Source organism: Glycine soja, chromosome 6 (assembly GCF_004193775.1).
Source record: "Glycine soja cultivar W05 chromosome 6, ASM419377v2, whole genome shotgun sequence".
In the NCBI taxonomy this organism is placed as follows: domain Eukaryota; kingdom Viridiplantae; phylum Streptophyta; class Magnoliopsida; order Fabales; family Fabaceae; genus Glycine; species Glycine soja.
Genome location: NC_041007.1, coordinates 22,392,423 through 22,413,473, shown reverse-complemented (window position 1 = coordinate 22,413,473; position 21,051 = coordinate 22,392,423). Strand labels below are relative to the sequence as shown.

The 21,051-nt window shown below is 32.2% G+C and overlaps 2 protein-coding genes across 3 annotated transcripts in view; both read right to left on the bottom strand.

The window, feature by feature from the left end:
* LOC114416707 (acyl-protein thioesterase 2-like) overlaps positions 1-3,851 on the bottom strand; it is a 37,007-nt gene extending 33,156 nt beyond the window's left edge. Inside the window, exons 1-4 of one of the 2 annotated variants that reach the window (XM_028381682.1) lie at positions 3,718-3,851; positions 3,525-3,618; positions 2,219-2,293; positions 1,883-1,997 (exon numbers count right to left, since the gene is read on the bottom strand). In XM_028381682.1, the coding sequence (XP_028237483.1) occupies positions 1,883-1,997; positions 2,219-2,252 (149 nt within the window). In that variant the 5' untranslated portion in view covers positions 2,253-2,293; positions 3,525-3,618; positions 3,718-3,851. Of the gene's footprint in view, positions 1-1,882; positions 1,998-2,218; positions 2,294-3,524; positions 3,622-3,717 lie in introns of both variants that reach the window. The other variant, XM_028381683.1, reaches the window with a different exon arrangement.
* A 1,889-nt stretch (positions 3,852-5,740) lies between these two features.
* Positions 5,741-11,064, bottom strand: LOC114416010. Its single transcript, XM_028380890.1, has 5 exons — positions 10,991-11,064; positions 10,710-10,870; positions 10,507-10,625; positions 10,077-10,409; positions 5,741-5,866 (listed from the first exon to the last, which is right to left on the bottom strand). The coding sequence occupies exons 1-5, from the start codon at positions 11,062-11,064 to the stop codon at positions 5,741-5,743; spliced, it is 813 nt and encodes a 270-aa protein (XP_028236691.1).
* Between the last annotated feature and the right edge of the window lie 9,987 nt (positions 11,065-21,051).

Below are 21,051 nucleotides of genomic sequence, written 5' to 3'. Positions count from 1 at the left end.
AGCTGATGGATGACGCCATATTTTTCTGCTGGATATGGCTCAAAAATATGGAAAAAGGATTTTTGACATCCCTTTTCATTCATGGGCTTGCAATATAATGGTTGGGTTTTGTACTCTGGGGGAGATTGCTCTATAGGTTACGTTTGCGAAGGGGTATCTAGATAAATCCAGACCTATGGATGCCTAATTCTTGCAATACAGCTTACATTAGGATTGCATAGGTCTAGACATAGTATGGCAATAGTGTAAATATAACAATACCACTTGTACTAATCTTATTATAATACATATTACTTTTGCTGATAAAAAAAAGTATTTTGGAAGTTACATTTCTTATTATTTATTGCTCATTATGACTAATGTATAAAAGGATTGGGGTACAAACAAACCTTGAGTCCTTGTTTAATCTAGTCCTGGATCACTTGGATGTGCTTCTCAAGAACATATAAAAGATTATTTCTAAATACATGTTTTTCATAGATAATAAAATTTTGATTGAAGAACCAAGGGAAAAGTATTAACTCTAAACTTGAGTTTTGGAAACAAACATTGAAATCAAAGCATTTTTTGCTTGAGTAGAAGAAAGTATATGTATTGCAATTTTATTAAGAAACAAGTGGAAAATGATTTGGAGGTAAAGATTGGAGAAGTTGTCACCCCACATGTTTCTATGTTTAAGTATTTGGAATTAATATTACAAAATGATAGAGAAATTAACAAATATGTCAGTATGTCACACACAAGATAGAAGTTGGGTGGTTAAAATGCAAAAAGATATCGGGGTTATTTGTGGTTGCAAAGTACCTACCAAGGCCAAAGGAAGTTTTATCATACTACTATATGACCAGCTATGCTTTATGATAGTGAATGATAGGTTTTAAAGGGACAATAGGAGAATATTAAGATGAATGTGTAGCCACATAGAAAATGGCCAAATACGAAATAATTGTATACATAGATGTATTAATGTATTACCTATTGAGGAAAATATTACAAAATAATCAGTTAAGGTGGTTTGGATATGTACAAAGGTCGCTAAAAGCATCAGTGTGGACTGTGGAGAGTACATTGCATAATTTTTAGCCTTGTAAAATGGTATAGAGGAAGACAAAGAAGGACAATGGAGAAAATTATAAAAGAAATCTCATGGTAAATAATATCCCTAAGAATTTAGTTTTAAACCAAGTCCAATGGCATCATATGATTCATGTATTTGACTTCATCTACTGAGCTGTTGTATTATTGTACAAGGATGAACTTCATTATATTCTCTTCTTGGAGCATGAGCTAATACTGAATAGAGGAATTTAAAAGATTCTAACTGAATTTAAAGTGTTCTACTAAAGTTCTACCCACTTCACTATAAGAGAAATCTTTATGCAGCCCGCCAGCCTCAGACATGTTTAAACTTTAATGTCTAAATTATGTAAAGACAAAATCTATAAAAAGCCTATTTCTTAGATAAACCACATATTTATTAACAGAAACCCAGAATAAAACAAATATAATTCTTAGTAGTGAAAAACAAGTGATGGGATACAGAATACAGATGTGTATTTTATCCAAAAGAATGTAATTTTTATCCATGTCGCAAAACTTAAACATACAGCAGTTGTCAATGAAACAACTTACGACAATTTGAATTGAATGAAAGGGGATAAAAATTGAAAAGGCAATTGAACCAATAAAAGCAGTTAAAAAGTAAAAGAGCCAAAACTTATGACATGTTCCTTCAATTCATAACAATCTTTAGGCAACAATTGACAAGAAGCAATCATAAATAATGCCTAAAAATCAGCAGTGCATTGAAACATGTCTCCCAACCATGAATGAATTTTCAGTTAATAAATTTGGGAAAGAGCGATAGGAAATGTCATGTCACCTGGAGCCATTATCCCCGAGGCCATGCAACCAGACTATAGTTGCTTGGTGTTTACCTTTAGGCCTGACAACATAGGTTCTCCCAAACTCAAATGCTCTTCTAGCAGATCTACCACCTAAAAGGGGGACATAATAAATTAAATGGAGAATGATACCAAAAAGAAAACGAAATAGGATATGAATTTTCCTCCCTAAAATTCCATGGTAATTCTCACACCACTCATCCATCCCAAAAAATACTAGATACTGCCCCCAAGAACTCGGCATTGGATAAATGATACCCTGAAATAGCATGCATAATCCAGATAGAGGTGCTGACTGCAGAGAAGATACATACCAGCAGAACCAAGTGATGGTGCAGCGAAGCTCATGTTAGCCTCTAAAATAAACTACTTAATAAGCAGTCCTAGAGCTGCCATATACAAACATTAAAAAATTGAAATCAATATCTAAAAACTCAGTTAAGTGGACCAGACCTATAATGATGGCAAGTTCAGAGTAATGAAGAACCAGACATCAGAGGTACAATTATGAAAACATTTATGAATTCCATAATTAAGTATCTTAATTCGAAGCAGAAGCTGTACTTCAAGTCTTCACGAGCTCAAGAAATAAGTGCAAGAAGTATAAACCCATATGGAAACAAACATGTTGAACCAAATCCAAGACAGGTTTACATTATCCAGCTTTCTAGAATGTCAAAACTAAAATAATAATGAACATCAATTTTAAAAAGCCAGAATATGTTTGCAAATACGGGAGCTTAGAGGAGTTCTGTTCCATTTAAAATAATTGAAAATGAAGGAAGGAGGCAGGATTTCATTTCCAAAACCAGTGATATGAAACTCAAGCAACACAAGAAATGCAGTTACCTAATAAGTTGACTTTTCAATGGGATTGCAAAACTTGCAAAGCAAAGAAACAACATTGGAGAACTCTTGTTCAATAAAGAAACCAACATTAGATAAATAACTGGTCCTCAATTTGGTGCTTAAAATTAGTTCAAAGAAGACCGTCTCAAGAGTTAAAGGGATTCCCATTCAAACTGTGGTTAGTTTCACTGAGGAACCATTTTTATGGCTTTCCAACCTATGTACTTAGTACCTCTGGTACTTCAATTTTATATATATATATATATATATATATATATATATATATATATATATATATATATATATATATATATATATATATTTTTGCCGATCAAAAAAAAAAAAAAGAGTTAAAGGGATTTTACAATAAATCCCTCGTATTAGACAAAAAGAAACCATATTAATGCAGGTATCTACGTATTTACACCTTGACCAAAATGTCAGAACTAGGTCAATTTTGTTCAAACACAGACCCAAAAACACCCCCAGAAAAACGCTAGAACATCCCCAAAAAAGAGACAACATAAAATTTGACTGTAAATCTCAATAAAGATGGTATTAATGATAATCATGACTAGAAATGAAATCAATGAATATATCCACATTCCACAATATGCAAATCATCAGCCACAATTCGTAAGCAAAAAAAGAACACTAAGCTATAAAACTAATTTTGAAATAAAAAGGAAAACAAAAAGGACTAAGGATTGATTCAAAAAAAACAAAAACAAAAATTGCAAAGACGAGGATTCAAGTTTTACAGACACAAACCTCCGTGGCTGTAGTGTAACTCCAGAGACCAAAAAAGGTCCGAAGCTTTGTGTTGTATTCTTCGAGTTGTCTTTGGTTTTAACTTTCTTTTCCCCTTCTTCCATATAAATTATAAATTACTAATATTATATTTTATAAATTACAAAAATTAAAAAATTCCGTAAAAAAAATTTACAAAAAATAAAACACATACCGCTTACTAGTCTTTGAGTAAGTAATAATTAAAAAAAAAAATCTTTGAGTATTCTAAACGTATTTTGGGTTAAATTAAACGATTCGATTGGTTGGAGATCCAATATCCCGAGGTGGTCCAGATCTCGCCCTTTAGGCTTCATTGGACTTCGACGAGTTTTTTACCCATTTAATAAAAAAATTATTCAAATAATAGTACAAAATTATTTATATGAAAGATACAAAACACTGTTCCATTAAAAAACGATTCTGGGTGAACAGTGTTTTTTAAAATTTTACCGATTTCTAAACAGATTTTTTAAAACTCAGTTTATAAACCCTATTTTCAAAACTGAGTTCTTTTAGTTTTAAATTTTTTATTTTTTTTAAATTGATTTTGTATTTTTTTAATGTCTTTTATCTATTTAATTTTATTTTTTAATTATCTATATTTATGTTTTATTTAAACTGAAAATAATATTATTTTATATATGTTGTTGTTAATTTTTTTTGCATATTTCTTGTTTTATTATTTTGAAGAAGAGTTGAAATTTTTTGTATTATTGATTTTTTTTAAAAAAAAGTGATTGATGAAATATCTCAATTAGACTAAAATTGCTTATTTGAAAAAACATGAATATGAAAATAAAAATATTTTTATTTCTTATATCTTCATTATGTAGTAGTTTTACCAAAAACACAATAGTAACTAAAAATCCATAAACATTGCTCGCATAAAAACTATAGAATATTTTGATACCCAAAAAAATTAAAAGAAACATAGAGTCAAAAGACTAAATAAACCAAAAATAATTCATAATTAATAAATAAAGAATCATCTATAGTTGAAATCCTTTGTATTTTCATTTTATTTGATTATTAAAATAAATAATTGAAATTGAAAAAAAAAATATTTAACCAACAAGTTGAATTGAACTAAAATATTTAAATTATAAAATATGTATATAATTACAAACAATAGAACAAAATAATTAAATTTGAATCAATACAACAAAAAATTTAAAATAAGAGTATGACATAAATTTAACATTGTTGGATTAAGCCTACACGGTGGGGGCAATTTTTCTTTAAGTGACCTTGGATGCGACACATGGAACATCGCTTTGGTTGACCTGGTTCTCGGTTATCCATTTTAGTGTGTATATGAGAGGAGGCAAGACGACCCTTAGAATTTCTTGTCTTCTCTGGGTCGAGGCAAATTCATGACACAGGGGCCAATACACTTCATTGCACAATTTTCCAAACAATCATTTGTATATGTCGGAGACATTTTCCAACATATACATAGAATGTATGTAGTTCTTGTACTCATGGCAAGCATGCTTATAAGTAGCAACAACATGAGAACATGGCATGTGCAATTTTTGGAATTTACTACAGTCACCCCACCTATCATCCAGCCTGACCGTGAAATTTGTAGTGGACCAAACTTTTCTCGAGTTAACTGTCTCCTAGACTAAGAATTGTGTGTCACATAGATTGAACTCATGAGAACAAGGCATGTGGAATTTTTGGAAGATTTCGTGTTTTCTTGAGTACCAAATTAATCGACTCAACAAGATTGGTGGTCATATGTCACATCGTCGACCACCATCCCATGGGAGAGTCCACTTGTCTCACGGAATTTCACTTAGCCAATCAATTGCTTGATCACCATATGCTTCCTCTCTCAAATTGTTGTAGTTGTGATTGAACATAGGCTATGTTCATGCATATGTTGAGTAGTTATAAACATATAATTTCAATATTGTGAATAATATAAAATAAAGTAATATTTAATATAAAGAGAAAGAAGTTTAACACTCACCCATATTGATAATTATTTTTTTATGTCATTATTCTTGAACCACCTCATGTAATTTTGTGCAATGTGTCGAATGCAAAATACATGCACAAAATTTTGTGTCATCCTCCCACTATCACGTCCTTGAGTAGACACTTTTTATTGACTCGTGTATCTCTAAAATCAAACATAGACCATGTTGTGGGGTGGCATGCCTTTTTAAATTTTTGAGGAAGAAGAGTTATGCTTCTGTTGTTTCACCTTTTATAATGGCAAAGACTATTGGAAGGATTTTATTGTTGTCATCTTGTGCAACTACCACAAGAAGGATCTCCTTGTACTTACCGTACAACCTTGTTCCATCAACCTGAACCATGGGATTGTAATATTGAAACCCATCAATATACGGTCTGAAACTCCAAAAAAAGATGATGGAATTTCACAAAGCCCTCTACTGTTTGAGCTCTTTGTGGTGACATTGGTAGTGTTTCCTTCTCCACGACCATACCAGGAAGAAATTGCTACATAACTTGCAACAATTTCAGTAAATTGTGGAATGATCTTTCCCAATTGTCATAGATATTTTCAATGGCTTTTTGCTTTGCCAATTATGCTTTTTGGTACATGGTAGTGTATCCTTCAATGCTTTTGATGTGTGCTATCAAGTTTGACGATAAATTTGATGGATCATTTTCTATCAACTTGTAGGTGCTTTTATTGATGAGCAGATAAGAAAACTTCGCATGATCTTGTGAGATTGTTGGATTTGAATATCTATGCAGTTCACGGAGTTTTCTTATTTCCCATTATTTACTTGAAAGGATGTATGTTGCCATGCACCTTCAAGCACAACTATCATCATCACAAATGACAATTAGCTTTGTTGGGTTCAATAGTTGTGTTTTGTAGTTAGCTCCTTTGCTCACATGATATCGTTGCAAATCATGTTGTACTTCTTCTTTTGTTAGAAAACGCATCCCTTTGAAGAGAGTCCCTATCGAATGTTTGACTTCTTCGTAATCCAACGTCTGATAAAATTTAGAATCTTAAAAATTAGATTCTTCAAAATTATGCATATGTGGTGCCATGTAGTATGGTGTTACGGTTGTTATTGGAGAAACAAGCTCAGCTTCTTCCTTGTGATCTTCCAGGGGTTGATTGTGTAGAACTTCATCTTCGTCCTCACTAAAAGGATTGAGTTCTTCGTTAGGTAAACTAGGCTCTACTATAAACTTAGTTGATTTGGTTGGGTTGATGAGTTAGGCTCTACTACACTAGTGTGGGTAAGGTTGATCCTCAATAAGATCAAATGTTTGTAAGTCTAACAAATTGGTGAAAATGGTGTGGAAAGAAGTTAAGTAAAAGAAGATGTGTTTGGTTCAAATAAATTTTGTTGTGATTAGGTTAAAGAAAAAGTGTCTTGGTTGCATCAAATGTTTGTGAATGATGTGACTAAGAATAATATTGAGTTTCATGATGGTTGAAGGTTTAAGGTGGGAAGTGTATGAAGCTGAATGTTTGCATACAATTCATGCAAGAGCCTTATGTTGGTGAACAATAGAAATCATGCCTTCATCATCAATAAGTTTCACTACTATAAACTTAAGCATTTCGCGCCCCACTAGTTATGGGTATGCAAAATGAAATATTGCATACTTGGTCCAGTGATTGAAGTCAAATCCTTTGGTGGATTTTTCTTTTCAAGGCTTCAAGTGTAAGGCCTTAGTTTGTTTGAAAGAATGTCGATTGGGGGCGCTGAAACGTATCCCCTTCATCTATTTTTGATTATTTGACCATTGTAGTGTACTAACCAATTAAGAGATGAGGAAGACATGTTGTGTATTGTGTGTTGTAAAGTTGGAAGAAAGTAATAGAAAAAGAAAGTGTTGTGCGAATGTAATGAAGGTGAATATGACTTCTATATATAGGGGTCAAGCTTCATGATTTATGACATAGGGTTAGGTTTAGAGTTAGGGTTTGAAGCATTGGATTCCCTAGCGTAAAACAAAAGTGTCTTTGATGCACTGACGTAAAGCAAAAGTGTGTCTAACACACTGACATAAAGCAAAAGTATCTCTGACGCACTGACATAAAAAAAAAGTGTCTCTAACCTTGGGTTAGATTAGGTTTAGTGGTCATTGTTTAGGGACCTAGGGTTAGGGTTAGGGTTAGTGTTTAGGGATTAGAGTGTAGGTTCAGTTATTATATTAGTGTTAGGTTTTACAATGTAGGTTTGGGGTTCTGGGTCAAGAATTAGGGCTTATGACCTATGGTTAAGTTAAGGGTTAGGGTTTGAAGCATTGGATTCCCTAACGCACTAACGTAAAACAAAAGTGTCTTCGATGCACTGGCGTAAAACATTGAATTTCCTGACATAGAGCTAGGGTTAAGGTTAGGGTTTAGAGGCCTATGTTCAACTATTAGATTAGGGTTAGTCTTTACGGTGTAGGGTTAGAGTTCAAGGTCCAAATGCAGGGTTTATGACCTAATGTTAGGTTTAGGGTTTGAAGCATTGGATTCTCTAATGCCATGACATAAAGTAAAAGTGTTTCTGACGCACTGGCGTAAAGAAAAAGTGTCTCTAAGGGCAAATTTTGGTCGTTAGACTATTATATGTATCCATTATTTTGGTTAAAATAATGTTTCATTCTTGTTGTTTTCATGTCAATAAAGTCATTAAAACAACTTTAGGGTCTCGATTATACCCTAAAACACATTAATGAAATGGCCAAAAACAAGAAAAAATTATTAAAACTTGAAGATTTCAATCCATGAGGGCAACTTTTGGCAGTTAGATTGTTATGTGTATCAATTATTTTGGTTAAAATAATGTTTCATTCTCATAGTTTTCATATCGATGAAGTCATTAAGACAAATTTCGGACCTCAATTCGGCCCTAAAACACATTAACAAAGTAATAAAAACAAGAAAAAATATTAAAAGTTGAAGATTTCAATCCATGAGGGCAACTTTTGGTAGTTAGACTGATATGTGTATTAGTTATTTTGGTTCAAATTAATAATGTTTCATTCCCATATTTTCATGTCAATGAAGCCATTAAGATAATTTTTGGGTTTCAATTCATCCCTAAAACGCATTAAAGAAGTGGCCAAAAAGAAGAAAAAATTACTAAAATTATTTTAATCCATGAGGGTAACTTTTGGCAGTTAGACTGTTATGTGTATCAGCTATTTTGGTTAAAATAATGTTTTATTCCCATATTTTCCATGTTAATGAAGCCATTAAGAAACATTTTGGGTCTCAATTCGTCCTTCAAATGCATTAACGAAGTGACCAAAAATAAGAAAAAATTACTAAAACTTAAAGATTTCAATCCATGTAGGCAACTTTTGGCAGTTAAACTGTTACATGTATTAGTTATTTTGGCTAAAATAATGTTTCATTCTCATATTTTTCATATCAATGAATCCATTAAGACAACTTTTGGGTTTCGATTTGGCCTTAAAACGCATTAACGAAGTGGCCAAAAACAAGAAAAAATTACTAAAACTCCAAGATTCCAATTTGTTTGGGCAACTTTTGGCAGTTAGACTGTTATGTGTATCGGTCATTTTGCTTAAAATATTGTTTTATTACCATATTTTTCATGTCAATGAAGTCATTAAGATAAATAATGGGTCTCAATTCAGCCTTAAAACACATCAACAAAGTGACCAAAACAAGGAAAATTACTAAAACTTGAAGATTTCAATCCATGAGGGCAACTTTTGACAATTAGATTGTTATTTATACAAGTTATTTTGGTTAAAATAATATTTCACTCTCATATTTTTCATATCAATGAAGCCATTAAGAATACTTTTGGGTCTTGATTTGGCCCTAAAACGCATTAACAAAGTGGTCAAAAACCAGAAAAATTTACTATAACCTCAAGATTTTATTCCATACTTCAAACTTTTGGCATTAAAACACATATGACAACAACTCAGTAATATAGCAATGAAAAACACACATGACAACTACAAATCATTAAATAATAAAATAAAAATCAAATAAATTGGGGGGTATTTCTTCCAAACTTGATTCAAGGATCATTGCTTCATCAAGGTATTCATCCAAACCCTCCAAATCCAAAGAGCTTGTAGAAATTGATGTGAATGTATGTATACATGATTTTGATCATAGTTGTCAAGACCGGCGTAGCTGAGCGGAGCGGCCAACCCTAAAATTGGGATAGCGGATAGCGGGATGACCGCTATTGTAATGTCTTTTTATATATGTTAAATAATTAATAATATGTATGTATATAAGTTCAAAAACAGAAAAATAATTGAATACATAGTTACTTAAACAAAAGTTAGTAGAAAGTCAAGAAAATAAAGGGTTTAAAGCCTTAGTCCCTCTAACATAAAGCCTAAAGTAACTATAATAATAGACAATTAGACATTAAAATTCAAATAGACAAATGCAAGTTTCTTAATACTAAATTACTAATCAGAATCTTCATCCTCTTCAAGATCCAAGTCATTGTGTTGTTGAAATCCATCACTCTCACTAGCATTAGAATTGTACTCTTCTTCCCCCTCATCTTCATTCTCTTCTTCCACTTCCACCACCTTTTTTCCTTTTTCATTTGTAGGTGCAAGTGCAGCTACTGCCTTGTTTATATGTGTTTGACTCCTTGTGTTTTGTAAAGGTTCACCAGCCCCAGTTGCCTCAGCAACATCTAACCAATTCAAGTCATCATCATCAAAAACCAAATCATTACCCGCTTCTTCTCCTTCCAATTCTCCCAATAACCACTCATTGTTATCATTAATATCATTTAAAGCAATAGGGTCAATCACATCATGACACTCAAAGCGATCTAGAAGAGCTTGGTTATACTTAACATAAACCAAATCTTGAAGCTTTTGGTGCTCAAGCCTACTTCTCTTCTTTGAGTGAATCTATAATAATTTAAAAAACATGAATATTAGTTACTTAGTTTCAATTTCAGCTTCTAAAGTTTCATAATTTAAAAAAACATGAATGTTACTTACTTACATGCTCAAAGGTACTCCAATTACGCTCACATCCTGATGAGCTACAAGTCAAACTTAAAACTTTAATGGCAATGGTTTGCAAGTGTGGTGTTTTTCCTCCATACAATTTCCACCACTCAGCTGTAAAATGCAATTCATATGCATTAGCATTTACACAGATTATTAATTAATCATTAGAATTTATAAGTGGATTTTTCCACTTACCAGGAGATATTTCAGTCCTTGCTTTCATTGCTGCAGTCATACCAAACCTCTCTCTAGCCCTTTTATACACTAACAATTGTTTGTGAACTTCAACTACAAAATCATCATCTTCACTAAGCTTATCAATACATTTGTAGAGGTCATCCACCACTTCATTATCACTGTCAATGTTTGGATTTGTGTAAAAGAACTTCGGATTTAGATAATAACCCACTGCATGTAAAGGGTGGTGAAGTTGGCAATCCTATCTTTTATCAATGATTGCAAGGATATCCTTATACTTCCCTTCATTGTTATTGAAAGCTCTTTGAATTGATTCTTTGGCCCTATCCATTGCTTCATAAATGAAACCCATTGCAGGTTTTTTTTTCATTATCCACCAACCTCAACACACTTACAAGAGGCCCCATAGCCTTTAAAGCATAAACAACATCATTCCAAAATGATGGCGTAAGAATACATATGTGGCTTGCTTCCCCTTGGGCTCTTTAGCTGCCTTAGACTTCAACCATTCATCTGAAGTAAACATCCTTCTAAGATTGGCCTTTTGCTTATGCAATCTTTGCAAAGTTAAGAAAGTGGTAGCAAATCTTGTAACTCCATGTCTCACCAATTCAGCTTTTTTGTGTGAATTTCCTCATGGTGTTCAAAGCCAATGTATGGTTGTAAATGTAGCCTACAAGCTTGATGCCTCTTTGTATAACCCTTTTTACTTTTGGGATCTTTCCAATATCTTCTAGCATCAAGTCAAGACAATGTGCAACACATGGAGTCCAAAATATTTTTGGTCTCGTGACTTGTAAAATTTTACCTAGAAAGACCAAAATCAATAAACTTGTATGAGTAGTGTAACAATTAAAAGTTATAACTATAAAAAAAACTTCATTAAGCATGATTGAATTCTCACCCGCCAACACATAATTACTTCCATTGTCCGTCACCACTTGAATAACATTCTTTTCTCCAATCTCCTCAACAAAGCTATCCAAAAGCTCAAAGATCTTCTGACCAGTCTTCATGTATTCAGAAGCATCCACACTCCTCACAAATTGTGTTCCCAACGAACAATTTACCAAAAAGTTAATCAAAGTTCTATTCTTCCAATCCGTCCAACCAACTGACATAATTGAACACCCATATTTGATTCACTCCTCCTCACGACCCCTCAATAAGCCCTTCGTGTATTCCAACTCTTTTTTAAGGAGTGGAACTCTCAATTCATGATAGCTTGGAGGCTTTAAATGAGGACCATAGGTTCCAATCGCCTCAATCATCAACTTGAAACTTTTTGATTTAGCAACATTGAATGGTATTCCATTCCTAAAAAAGAAATGAGCAATGTACTGAACTGCCCTGTCTCTTGCAGCATTGTTATAAGATTCATTTACACTTGATTGCCTCATGGTTTTTCCTAATTTGATACTTTCTTCAAGTGCTTTGGAGAACAAAAAATCAAGAGGGCCTTTTTTATTTGTGATCCTCTTATTGTAAGCAATTAAGGAGGCTTTATTTGATGTTGTTAGACGCTTTTTTCCACTTTTAAGTCTTGCAATCTCTAGGATCCCATCTTCCTCTTCCTCGTCTTCTTCTTGCATTGCCTCCATGTATGCTGCAGTTTCAGCTATTTTCTTCTCATAAGCAGCAATCATTTCTAATTTAACATCCTCCGGTACTTTTTTACAAAAACCCACATCTCCTTTTATTTGAAGTTGATGTCTTTTTGCTCTAGAAATTCCTCCCGTAGTCGTTTTGTGACAAAAATCACAGGTTACACTCTTCCTATTATTTTTATCCTTTAAACTGTTCCATTTCCAAAAGGAATCTACCCTATCACTGGTAGGCTTGAACATTGAAGACCCCTCTGAATTTAACATTTCAGTAGATTAAAGTCTAAAGCACAATAAGGAGACTAAAGCACTGCAACCAAATAAAAAATTACATTCTCTTTCATGCACTCAAAAATCCCAAAAAGTCCAAAAAAAATTACATTACTCATTTTTCTTTTTCTGTTTAGGTGTCAACTAGCACATTGGCATGCAATTTTTCATTCATAATTCATATAAAATTTTTCAAAAAAACAAAAAAAAAATCACAGTCACACACTAGAAAAATGAATCAAATTCATATACTAGGCACTAGCTACCAGAAAAATGAATCAAATTCATATAAAAAAGAATCAGAGTCACACCAAAAAAATCACAGCGCAGAGACACCCAAGATCCAACAGCAACATAAGATCAAAAAAATCTTCATCGCATGTCTTCCTCACCTCAAGCAAGGGGGCGACGGCGCGACACAGTCGTAGGACGCAGACTCGTGTGCTCCTGGGCCTCAGGTGTCGGATCGCAACTTCGCCGGATGCAGAGTCGTCGTCGGGGTCTTCGGAGTCGCAGCTTCGATGGAGACAAGGGTTTGTCGAGCCAAACAACACGATCGGGAGGGAGGGAGAACTGAGCCAGGTAATACAAAATCAAAAAAACCAAAAATAGCCTCACTTTCTCACATTAAGTGAGGGCATTTTTGGGCGTCACTGTAGCACGCGAAATTGTTGTCCATATACCTCCCCGCGTCGTGCCGCTCCACCGCTTTAGCGGCCGCGACGGCCGCTACTCTGAACCGCCCAGCTTCGCTTGTCTTCGTCGCGGTAGGGCGCCGCGACGGCCGCTATTAACAACATAGATTTTGATGATGCCAAAGAAGAATCAAACAAGGCTGCTACATTTGCTACAAGATTAATACAAGATTTCTTCAACAAACAAAGCTTTGCTTCAAGATTTCTTCAAGATCAAGTCTTGTCTAAAAACAAAGGGTTTCAAAGTCATGCAAGGCTCTGGTAACCGATTACCAGACAATGTAATCGATTACCAGAAAGGGAAGTTTGAAAAATAGATGTTGAAAAGGGTTTTGAATTTGAATTTTCAACATGTAATCGATTATCATATGTTTGTAATCGATTACCAGTAACGCAACTCTAGAAATTCAAATTCAAAAGTCATAACCCTTCAAAATATAATTGTGTAATCGATTACCAGAAACCTGTAATCGATTACCATTGAGAAAACTTCAGAAAAGCTTTTTGAAAAGACACATCTCTTCAAACCATTTTGAAAAGGCACTTAGGGCTTATATATGTGTGTGTGTTTGACTTCAAAAAGCAATGAGAGAGATATTCCAAGAGAACTTCATTGCCAAATGCTCTCTCAACAACTCTTGGGCAAACACTTGCAAATTCATTAAGAGTTTATCCATGAACTTCAATTGTAATATTCTTCTCTTAAAGAGAGAATTCTTCTTCTTCTTCTTCTTCTTCTTCTTCTTCTTCTTCTTCTTCTTTATCAAAGAGATTGATTAAGGGACCGAGGGTCTCTTAAGTTGTAAGGATTCCTGAACACAAGGGATGGGTTTTCCCTGTGTGGTTCAGACTTTGTAAAAGGATTTTACAAAGAGAATGGAAAATCTCAAGTGGGTTGCTTGAGTATTGGAAGTAGGCACGGACTTTGTCGAACCAATATAAAATTGTGTTTGCATTCTCTCTTCCCTTATCTCATTTATTTTGTTGCAATTAATTTTTTCTTGCATGTTTAAAGAACATTATTAAATTGATTGATGTTTCTTCTGCATTCTGAGCTTATCTCATTTAGAAGGGGGTTAAAAGTTTGTTAGTGGGAAATTAATTCACCCCTTCTTAAGATAACTGAGGCCACATTTGTCCAACAATTAATGGTGGTTGTGCACATATTTGTGTAAGTGTGTTTGCAGTGGTAATATATAACTCAAGGCATGTGAGGTTAGAGAGTTGTTTTAATATAGAAAACATAGTAATTATGTCATCATCATCTTGCAATACGCATGCCCTGTACCAGCCACAATCACCAACAAATGATACAAGCAATCGAAAATGTATATCCTTGACCACTTTACCATTTGGTAAACTAATCTTGTTTTCAATAACTTATTTCAAGGTATCAAGTGACATTATGTTGTCAAGTTGAACGATCTTTGGTGAACCGCTTACAAATGCCAAACCATGTTAGTTGTTGTGAGGGTGCCATTGTAATACACAATCGTAGTGATTGGTGATGAAGTCATGTTTAGGGTTTAGGGTAACAATAAAATTTCTGATTGAGGTGATGTATCACACTACTTCAATGCAGACTATATTTATAATGCTTAATGACTTGTCACATACACTTCAAAATGAATGACCAAGATCCCACCAACAAAATCAACGACCTAGATATCATCGATTAGAGCAACGCACGTTGAACACCCAAGACCTCACCGACAAAATCAACAATCAAGATCTCACTAAATAAATTGTGTTACTATTAAATTTTTCTATAAATACAATGCATGTATTGTCATTATATACACTTACTCACAAACTCATTTTCTCTCGTTCTCATATATCCCTCTTTAACTTCTTCTTGACATTAGTACCACAGCCTAAACCATGGAATCTACAGCTGCTCCTCTTTTTTGGAAACAAAACCTTCATAGATCTGGAGAAGTATATAATACATTTTGTTTAATTGAATGTTAATTATGTTATGATTTACAAATATTGATGTTGTTATTATTGTGATTTTTGTAGGTAATAGATGATGTAATCTAGTCATATGCTCAAGTTATGCCTTCTCCAGATCCCATAATTAATCTTTGTTGGTTCAGGCAAGGTTTTCATATGTTGCAAAGCTCAGACAGATTAAAATTGACAATGTTTTAGTGACTGCTTTGGTTGAAAGGTGAAGACTTGAATCACACACGTTTCATCTTCCTGTTGATGAATGCATAATCACTTTGGAAGATGTTGCTCTTCAATTAGGTTTATGCGTTGATGGAAAACTAGTTACTGGCCCAACATATTATGATTGGAAACAAATATGCATAGAATATATAGGTGTTGTTCCTCCAAAGAATGCACTAGTAGGATTAACACTGAAACTAAAATGGTTAAAAGAAAGCATGTTAACTCTCCCAGTAGAACCCACACTACAACAATTAGCAACCCGTTGTCAAGTATACATTTTAGGGTTGTTTGATGGGATGTTGATGCCAGACAAATCAGGGAACATAGATCACCTTATGTATCTACCTCTGTTAGGATATCTTGATCGGATTGACCGATAGTGATACAACCGGGGTTTGACATGTTTAGCACATTTGTATAGAGAAATGTGTCAGACAATTTATCCCATATCCAAACAAATGGGAGAATGTAGAGTGTTGTTGTAGTCTTGGGCATGCTATCGCATATCATTCATTCAACCAAGGGTCAAGCGGTAGTCGTCATATCCACTTACAACTAGGTAAACAAAAATATCTCACTCAAACAAAGACCATTTTGGTAATGCAATTGACACTAACATATTACATTTCCCTAGATGGAGTGGTAGAGGACTATGATTTTCTGAAACCCAACACGGTGATGTTATAGGCTATAGATCAAGATTTGATAACATGCGCAACGGAGAGGTTGAACCATTTGGTTTTTGTTTTAATTATTCAAATGTCAATTACATTATTTTTAAAGTTATTAAAGCAAATTATTTTTTCAGTTCCATTGGATGACTTACAGAAGGTTTGAGTCATTTCTGCAAAAACATCCATACAAGGATTCCAAAATATGGACTACTTGTGTCGCTTTATTTTGTTTCTCAGTGGTATTATGGTAGTAAACTGAAAGGGTCATCCTCCAATTTGTACTTTGTCAAGACATATCAAATTCACTGCATAATCTTGACAAACTTCACCATATTGACATGAGAGGACACAGTGACACAAATTGGGTAGAGGACCATCAACAATGGATTTCAATTTGGAAGAAAAAACACAAATATATGTTAACCAGTCAACTTATTCAAGGACATCTTGAACAACATCCTTCACCACAAAGCCCACCAATTGTTGCCCACATGTATGATGAAGAACTACAACTACATCTTCAATCATATGAATTCATGGCACAACATCATCATCATCAAGAATATAGGTACAATCTACAGTTTTTCAATGCTAGTGAAGAATACTTTATGGGCAACCTCATACAAATCTTCAAATATCGGAATCTGCTTATGCGTACATGGAAAGTATATTCATACCTTCATTTTCATCCTTTCACCGAACTATTATCGACAGTTCTTCCATTAATGACATCGTCCAGGAATAGCAATTTGTTGTTCCTAATGAAAAACTTCAACCACAAGAACATGAACGAGTACGTCGATAGACAGTAAGAAATAGGCAACCTCCTAGATGTGAAACCGGTGGACACAAATGACATTAATTGTCCTTGTTAATTATGTCATATTATGATGATTATCAATTTTCCATCGTTAATTGAATGAACACTGAACAATGCATTTAATTAACTGAGCACTACATTTTTCTAAGACAAATTGACTGAACATTGATTTTTTTTAGATGATTTGACCTCACATTGCTTGTTTCAAGATGATGTGACTATACAATGCTTTTTAGGAGATGATTTGACTAAATACTATTTTTTCAAATTGTGCAAACCAATCATAATTAATTAAGACACAATCTAAATTGTTTATATTATCGATAATATCTCAACTGTTAGTATGAGTCATGGGAGAACACTTGATCACCTAATATATATAGCAGTAGGAGTAAGATGCAACTCAGCACCTATGTATGATATTCACCATATTGCTTAATACATGAAGAGTGTATCCGCTCTTGTGTATTATGATGGTTACATAATTTCATCATATGAAGGGATAGTGTTTGAATGTCCTAGTGATCATAAAGTCATCATAATAAGTGAGGACATGTCACTTAATGCCTTAAGGAAAAAAATATGACGCCAACAGAGCTTGTATAAATTTACTTGATCTTTTTTACCGTCAACTAATCTACGTAGGTGATGGTTGTGTTGAATGCGACTGTATGGAGCTCAAATGCAACAATGACGTAGCAAAAATGTTTTCCATCTATTCATAATTTAGTAACAAAGGTCTAATTGAGTTGAATGCAACTTTTGGGCATTCTCTAGATAAAATATTTGTCCTGCTGCACAAACCAAGGAAACCAAGAACGACTGTTGAGATCATTGCACTAATGCGTGATGAATCTGTGTGGTCATTGCGTAAACTACTTGTTGTTATTTTTTTAGAATAAACTTGCAATTCATTATTGATATTATGTGCTTACTTTTTTTTAAAGATTCTCTACTTTAATTATGTGTTTACCTAAGCTTTTTCTTCTTCTTCTTCAATCATGCAAAATAGCACTTCATCCACAATTTTTTAAATGAAAAAAATCAAAACTATTATATGATTGAAATATATTTTTCTAGAGTAGATTTTCATGTTCTTTTCATTTCAATTTTTTAAAAAAATATTTTAATATTTCTATAAAAAATTAAAACTAATTTATTGTTAGTAAAATTTGTATTTAACCCACAATTTATATTTAGTGGACTACACTATCATCCGATCGATAAAACATCATACACATGAATAATCGTTTTTTTTCATCTTCTTCAATCTAGTGCAAAAAGTCACCTATACTAGATAAAATTTCTTTATTTATCTAAGTTTTCTTTTCTTTTTTCATCTTCTTCAATCTAGATAAACTTGATTTCATCTTCTTCTTTTTTAGCTATGTTGAGTTTCAAATTATGTCATCTATTCTAAAAATTTTATTTAAGGATTAATTGTTTTTTTAAATATTATTTGATAAAAATGGATTACAAGTGTTTTCTTTAAAATAAATTAATTTAAAAGAAAGGTTTCCAAGAATTTTAAAGAAAAAATTAGTATCTAATTAACTAACAACATATACAAAATAAAATTTTGTTTTTATAAATTAATGTATAAATTAATAAAATATGAAATTAAAACAAATAAAAAAAATTAAAAAATAAAAAAAAACAATTATGAAAATGGCACCAATTTCATAACTATCTTATGGAAAAAAGAAAAAAGACACATTAAGAAATTAGTTCCTAAGGAATTGATTTCTTAACGTGTTCTAAAAAAAGGTAGTTAAGAAATTGATTTTTGGGAAACTAATTTCTTAACTTAAAAAAAAGGTAAGAATTGATTTGGAAGAGTCGATTTTTCACCATAAATAGTAATTTATATCATTCATGTAAATATTTTTTGAGTTGTATTATTTGGGTAAAAATTTATTTATTTTTGTATTTTTTTTGTTCAAAAACTCAGACTTCTACACCAAAATATGAGCAATTTTTTTTCTTAAAAGAAAAAAAAATTAATAAAAAGATATTTTTAATAACCTTAACAATAAATTTTTAATTATAATTTTAGTCCTTTTAATTTTTTATACACGAGATTTTTGCCTTCTTAATTTTTGTTCACGATTTTAGTCTCACATTTAAAAAAATCTACAGTTTTAATTTTATCTCAATTTTTCATATTGTTTATTTTTAATTTTTTATAATTAAGTAAATTGTTTTTATAGTACCCAAAATGAATATGTTAGATTTAGGAGGGATTAAAATAAAACATTAAAATTTAGGATTAGAATGGACTACGTAGGACTCAAGCGAAAAAAGTTACCCAAAATAGGAATGGAGAAGTACTTGGAAGCTACCTCGATAGCTTCAATAGTAAGAGTAATAAACTCTAAGAAGTATCAAATGATCCAAAGTTGCAAGAACAATATAAGGCCTCCAACAATATTAAAGCTTTGACCCAACTTCAACTTTTCCATCATGGAAAAGAGTGAGTGATACAATCATGAAAGAAATAAGGTGTTGAATCCATTGAGCTTTAAGGTCTTGTTTTTTCACTATTCGGTACTTAGTAGTCCGAAGGGTAAGATACCTACAAAAGGTATTCCGACACTCAAGTCATATCTTGGACGAGAACAATAAATCAGTATTAAATGCATATAAACAATATTTTACCTTAATATAATCTCGTAATTATTTGTGTATATCTTAGCGGGCCTTGGACATCTAGACCCTTATATATCATTACCACTTCAAGTAATGCATTATTAATCATCGTTTAAGGATATTTAAGTCATTCTTATTATTATACTTGTTTTAATGATGGTGATTAAGTCACCTAAGGAGTATTATAGTATTTATTTGGTCGAATACTCCAATACCTTAGAAGGTGACACATATTTGAGCATGAGTACTTTTAACTTGACCAAGCTCTTGAATACTTTCAAGAGTAGGACATTTTATCATGCCAAGATCATGAGTACTTGGGTATTTGGTTGAACACTTTTAAGAATAGGGCATTTTATCATGCCAATATCATTAGTGCTCCAGTATTCGACTTGACTGAGTAGCTAAGTATTTTTAAAGATGGGTCATGCTTCAATATTTTAAAGATTATGGGGATGTATTTGGATATTCGACCTAACCAAATACCCGTACAATATAATTTGAATTTACATAACTTGATTTTAGCCATTATTATGGTGGTTTTTCATAAATGAATAAATCAAAAGACTAATGCAAAATTAATGGACGGAGGAAGAAAAACAACATAAGGAAGAGAAAAAAACTATTGTTATTCCACGAATGGTTTGCTCATTTTCGTCACAATCACATTTAGCTGGCCAAAGGCCCTTAATCAACATGCCAGCTCAATATTTCTAACAATGTTAGATAACAACAATTAATAACTGATGGACTAAACTAATTGATGATTTAAAATTTCAGTTATCAATTTGATCAAATATTACAATTTTTGTTATTTAATTATTGATTCGCTCATTTTTATATAAACTAAAGTTTTAATATTATTGTAATCTTAATCCATCTTAATTTAAATTTGATTTTTAAAATTTTAATTTTGAATAACAAAAAAAATTGAATTTTGACACATCACATCAATAATGATAGGTCTTAATTTTAATAATTTATATCCATAAATTTATATTTTAAAATAAAAATATTACCTCTTTAATTTAGTGATATTTAATATAAAAAATAATATTTTGCATGTGTTTTACACAATATAACAGCTATTTTTATATAATTATAACTCATAATAAATAAATATTTTTAATTTATTAATTATATTATAATTAAAACTCATAATAAATAAATAATTTTAAATATGTGAACTATATTTAGAATTTTAATAGAAAATTTGAATTTTTGTATAAAGTTATTTTTTGGTATAAAAAAAGATTATTTTTAAATTGAAATGGGTAGGCAGTTAAGGAAATAAAATATATGGATAAATATAAAAGAAGAAGAATTGAGATGATTGAGAAATATATTTGTTATTTAGCTCTCGAAAGAGTATTGATTATTGAGGACTAATTGATTAAGTGGATGGCAACTTTGTTTAAGTTGGATAAGATAATTATGTGCGACAAAATT

Bases quoted from the DNA above. Each gene is read 5' to 3' on its own strand.
- LOC114416010 (XM_028380890.1), bottom strand. From the start codon at position 11,064: ATGGGTTTCATTTATGAAGCAATGGATAGGGCCAAAGAATCAATTCAA. The intron at 10,626-10,709 runs GTAAGTGGAAAA...TGCATTTTACAG, and splicing joins AAGGACTGAAATATCTCCTG to CTGAGTGGTGGAAATTGTAT. The intron at 5,867-10,076 runs GTGGTGGAAGTG...CCCATGGTTCAG, and splicing joins CAAATGAAAAAGGAAAAAAG to GTTGATGGAACAAGGTTGTA.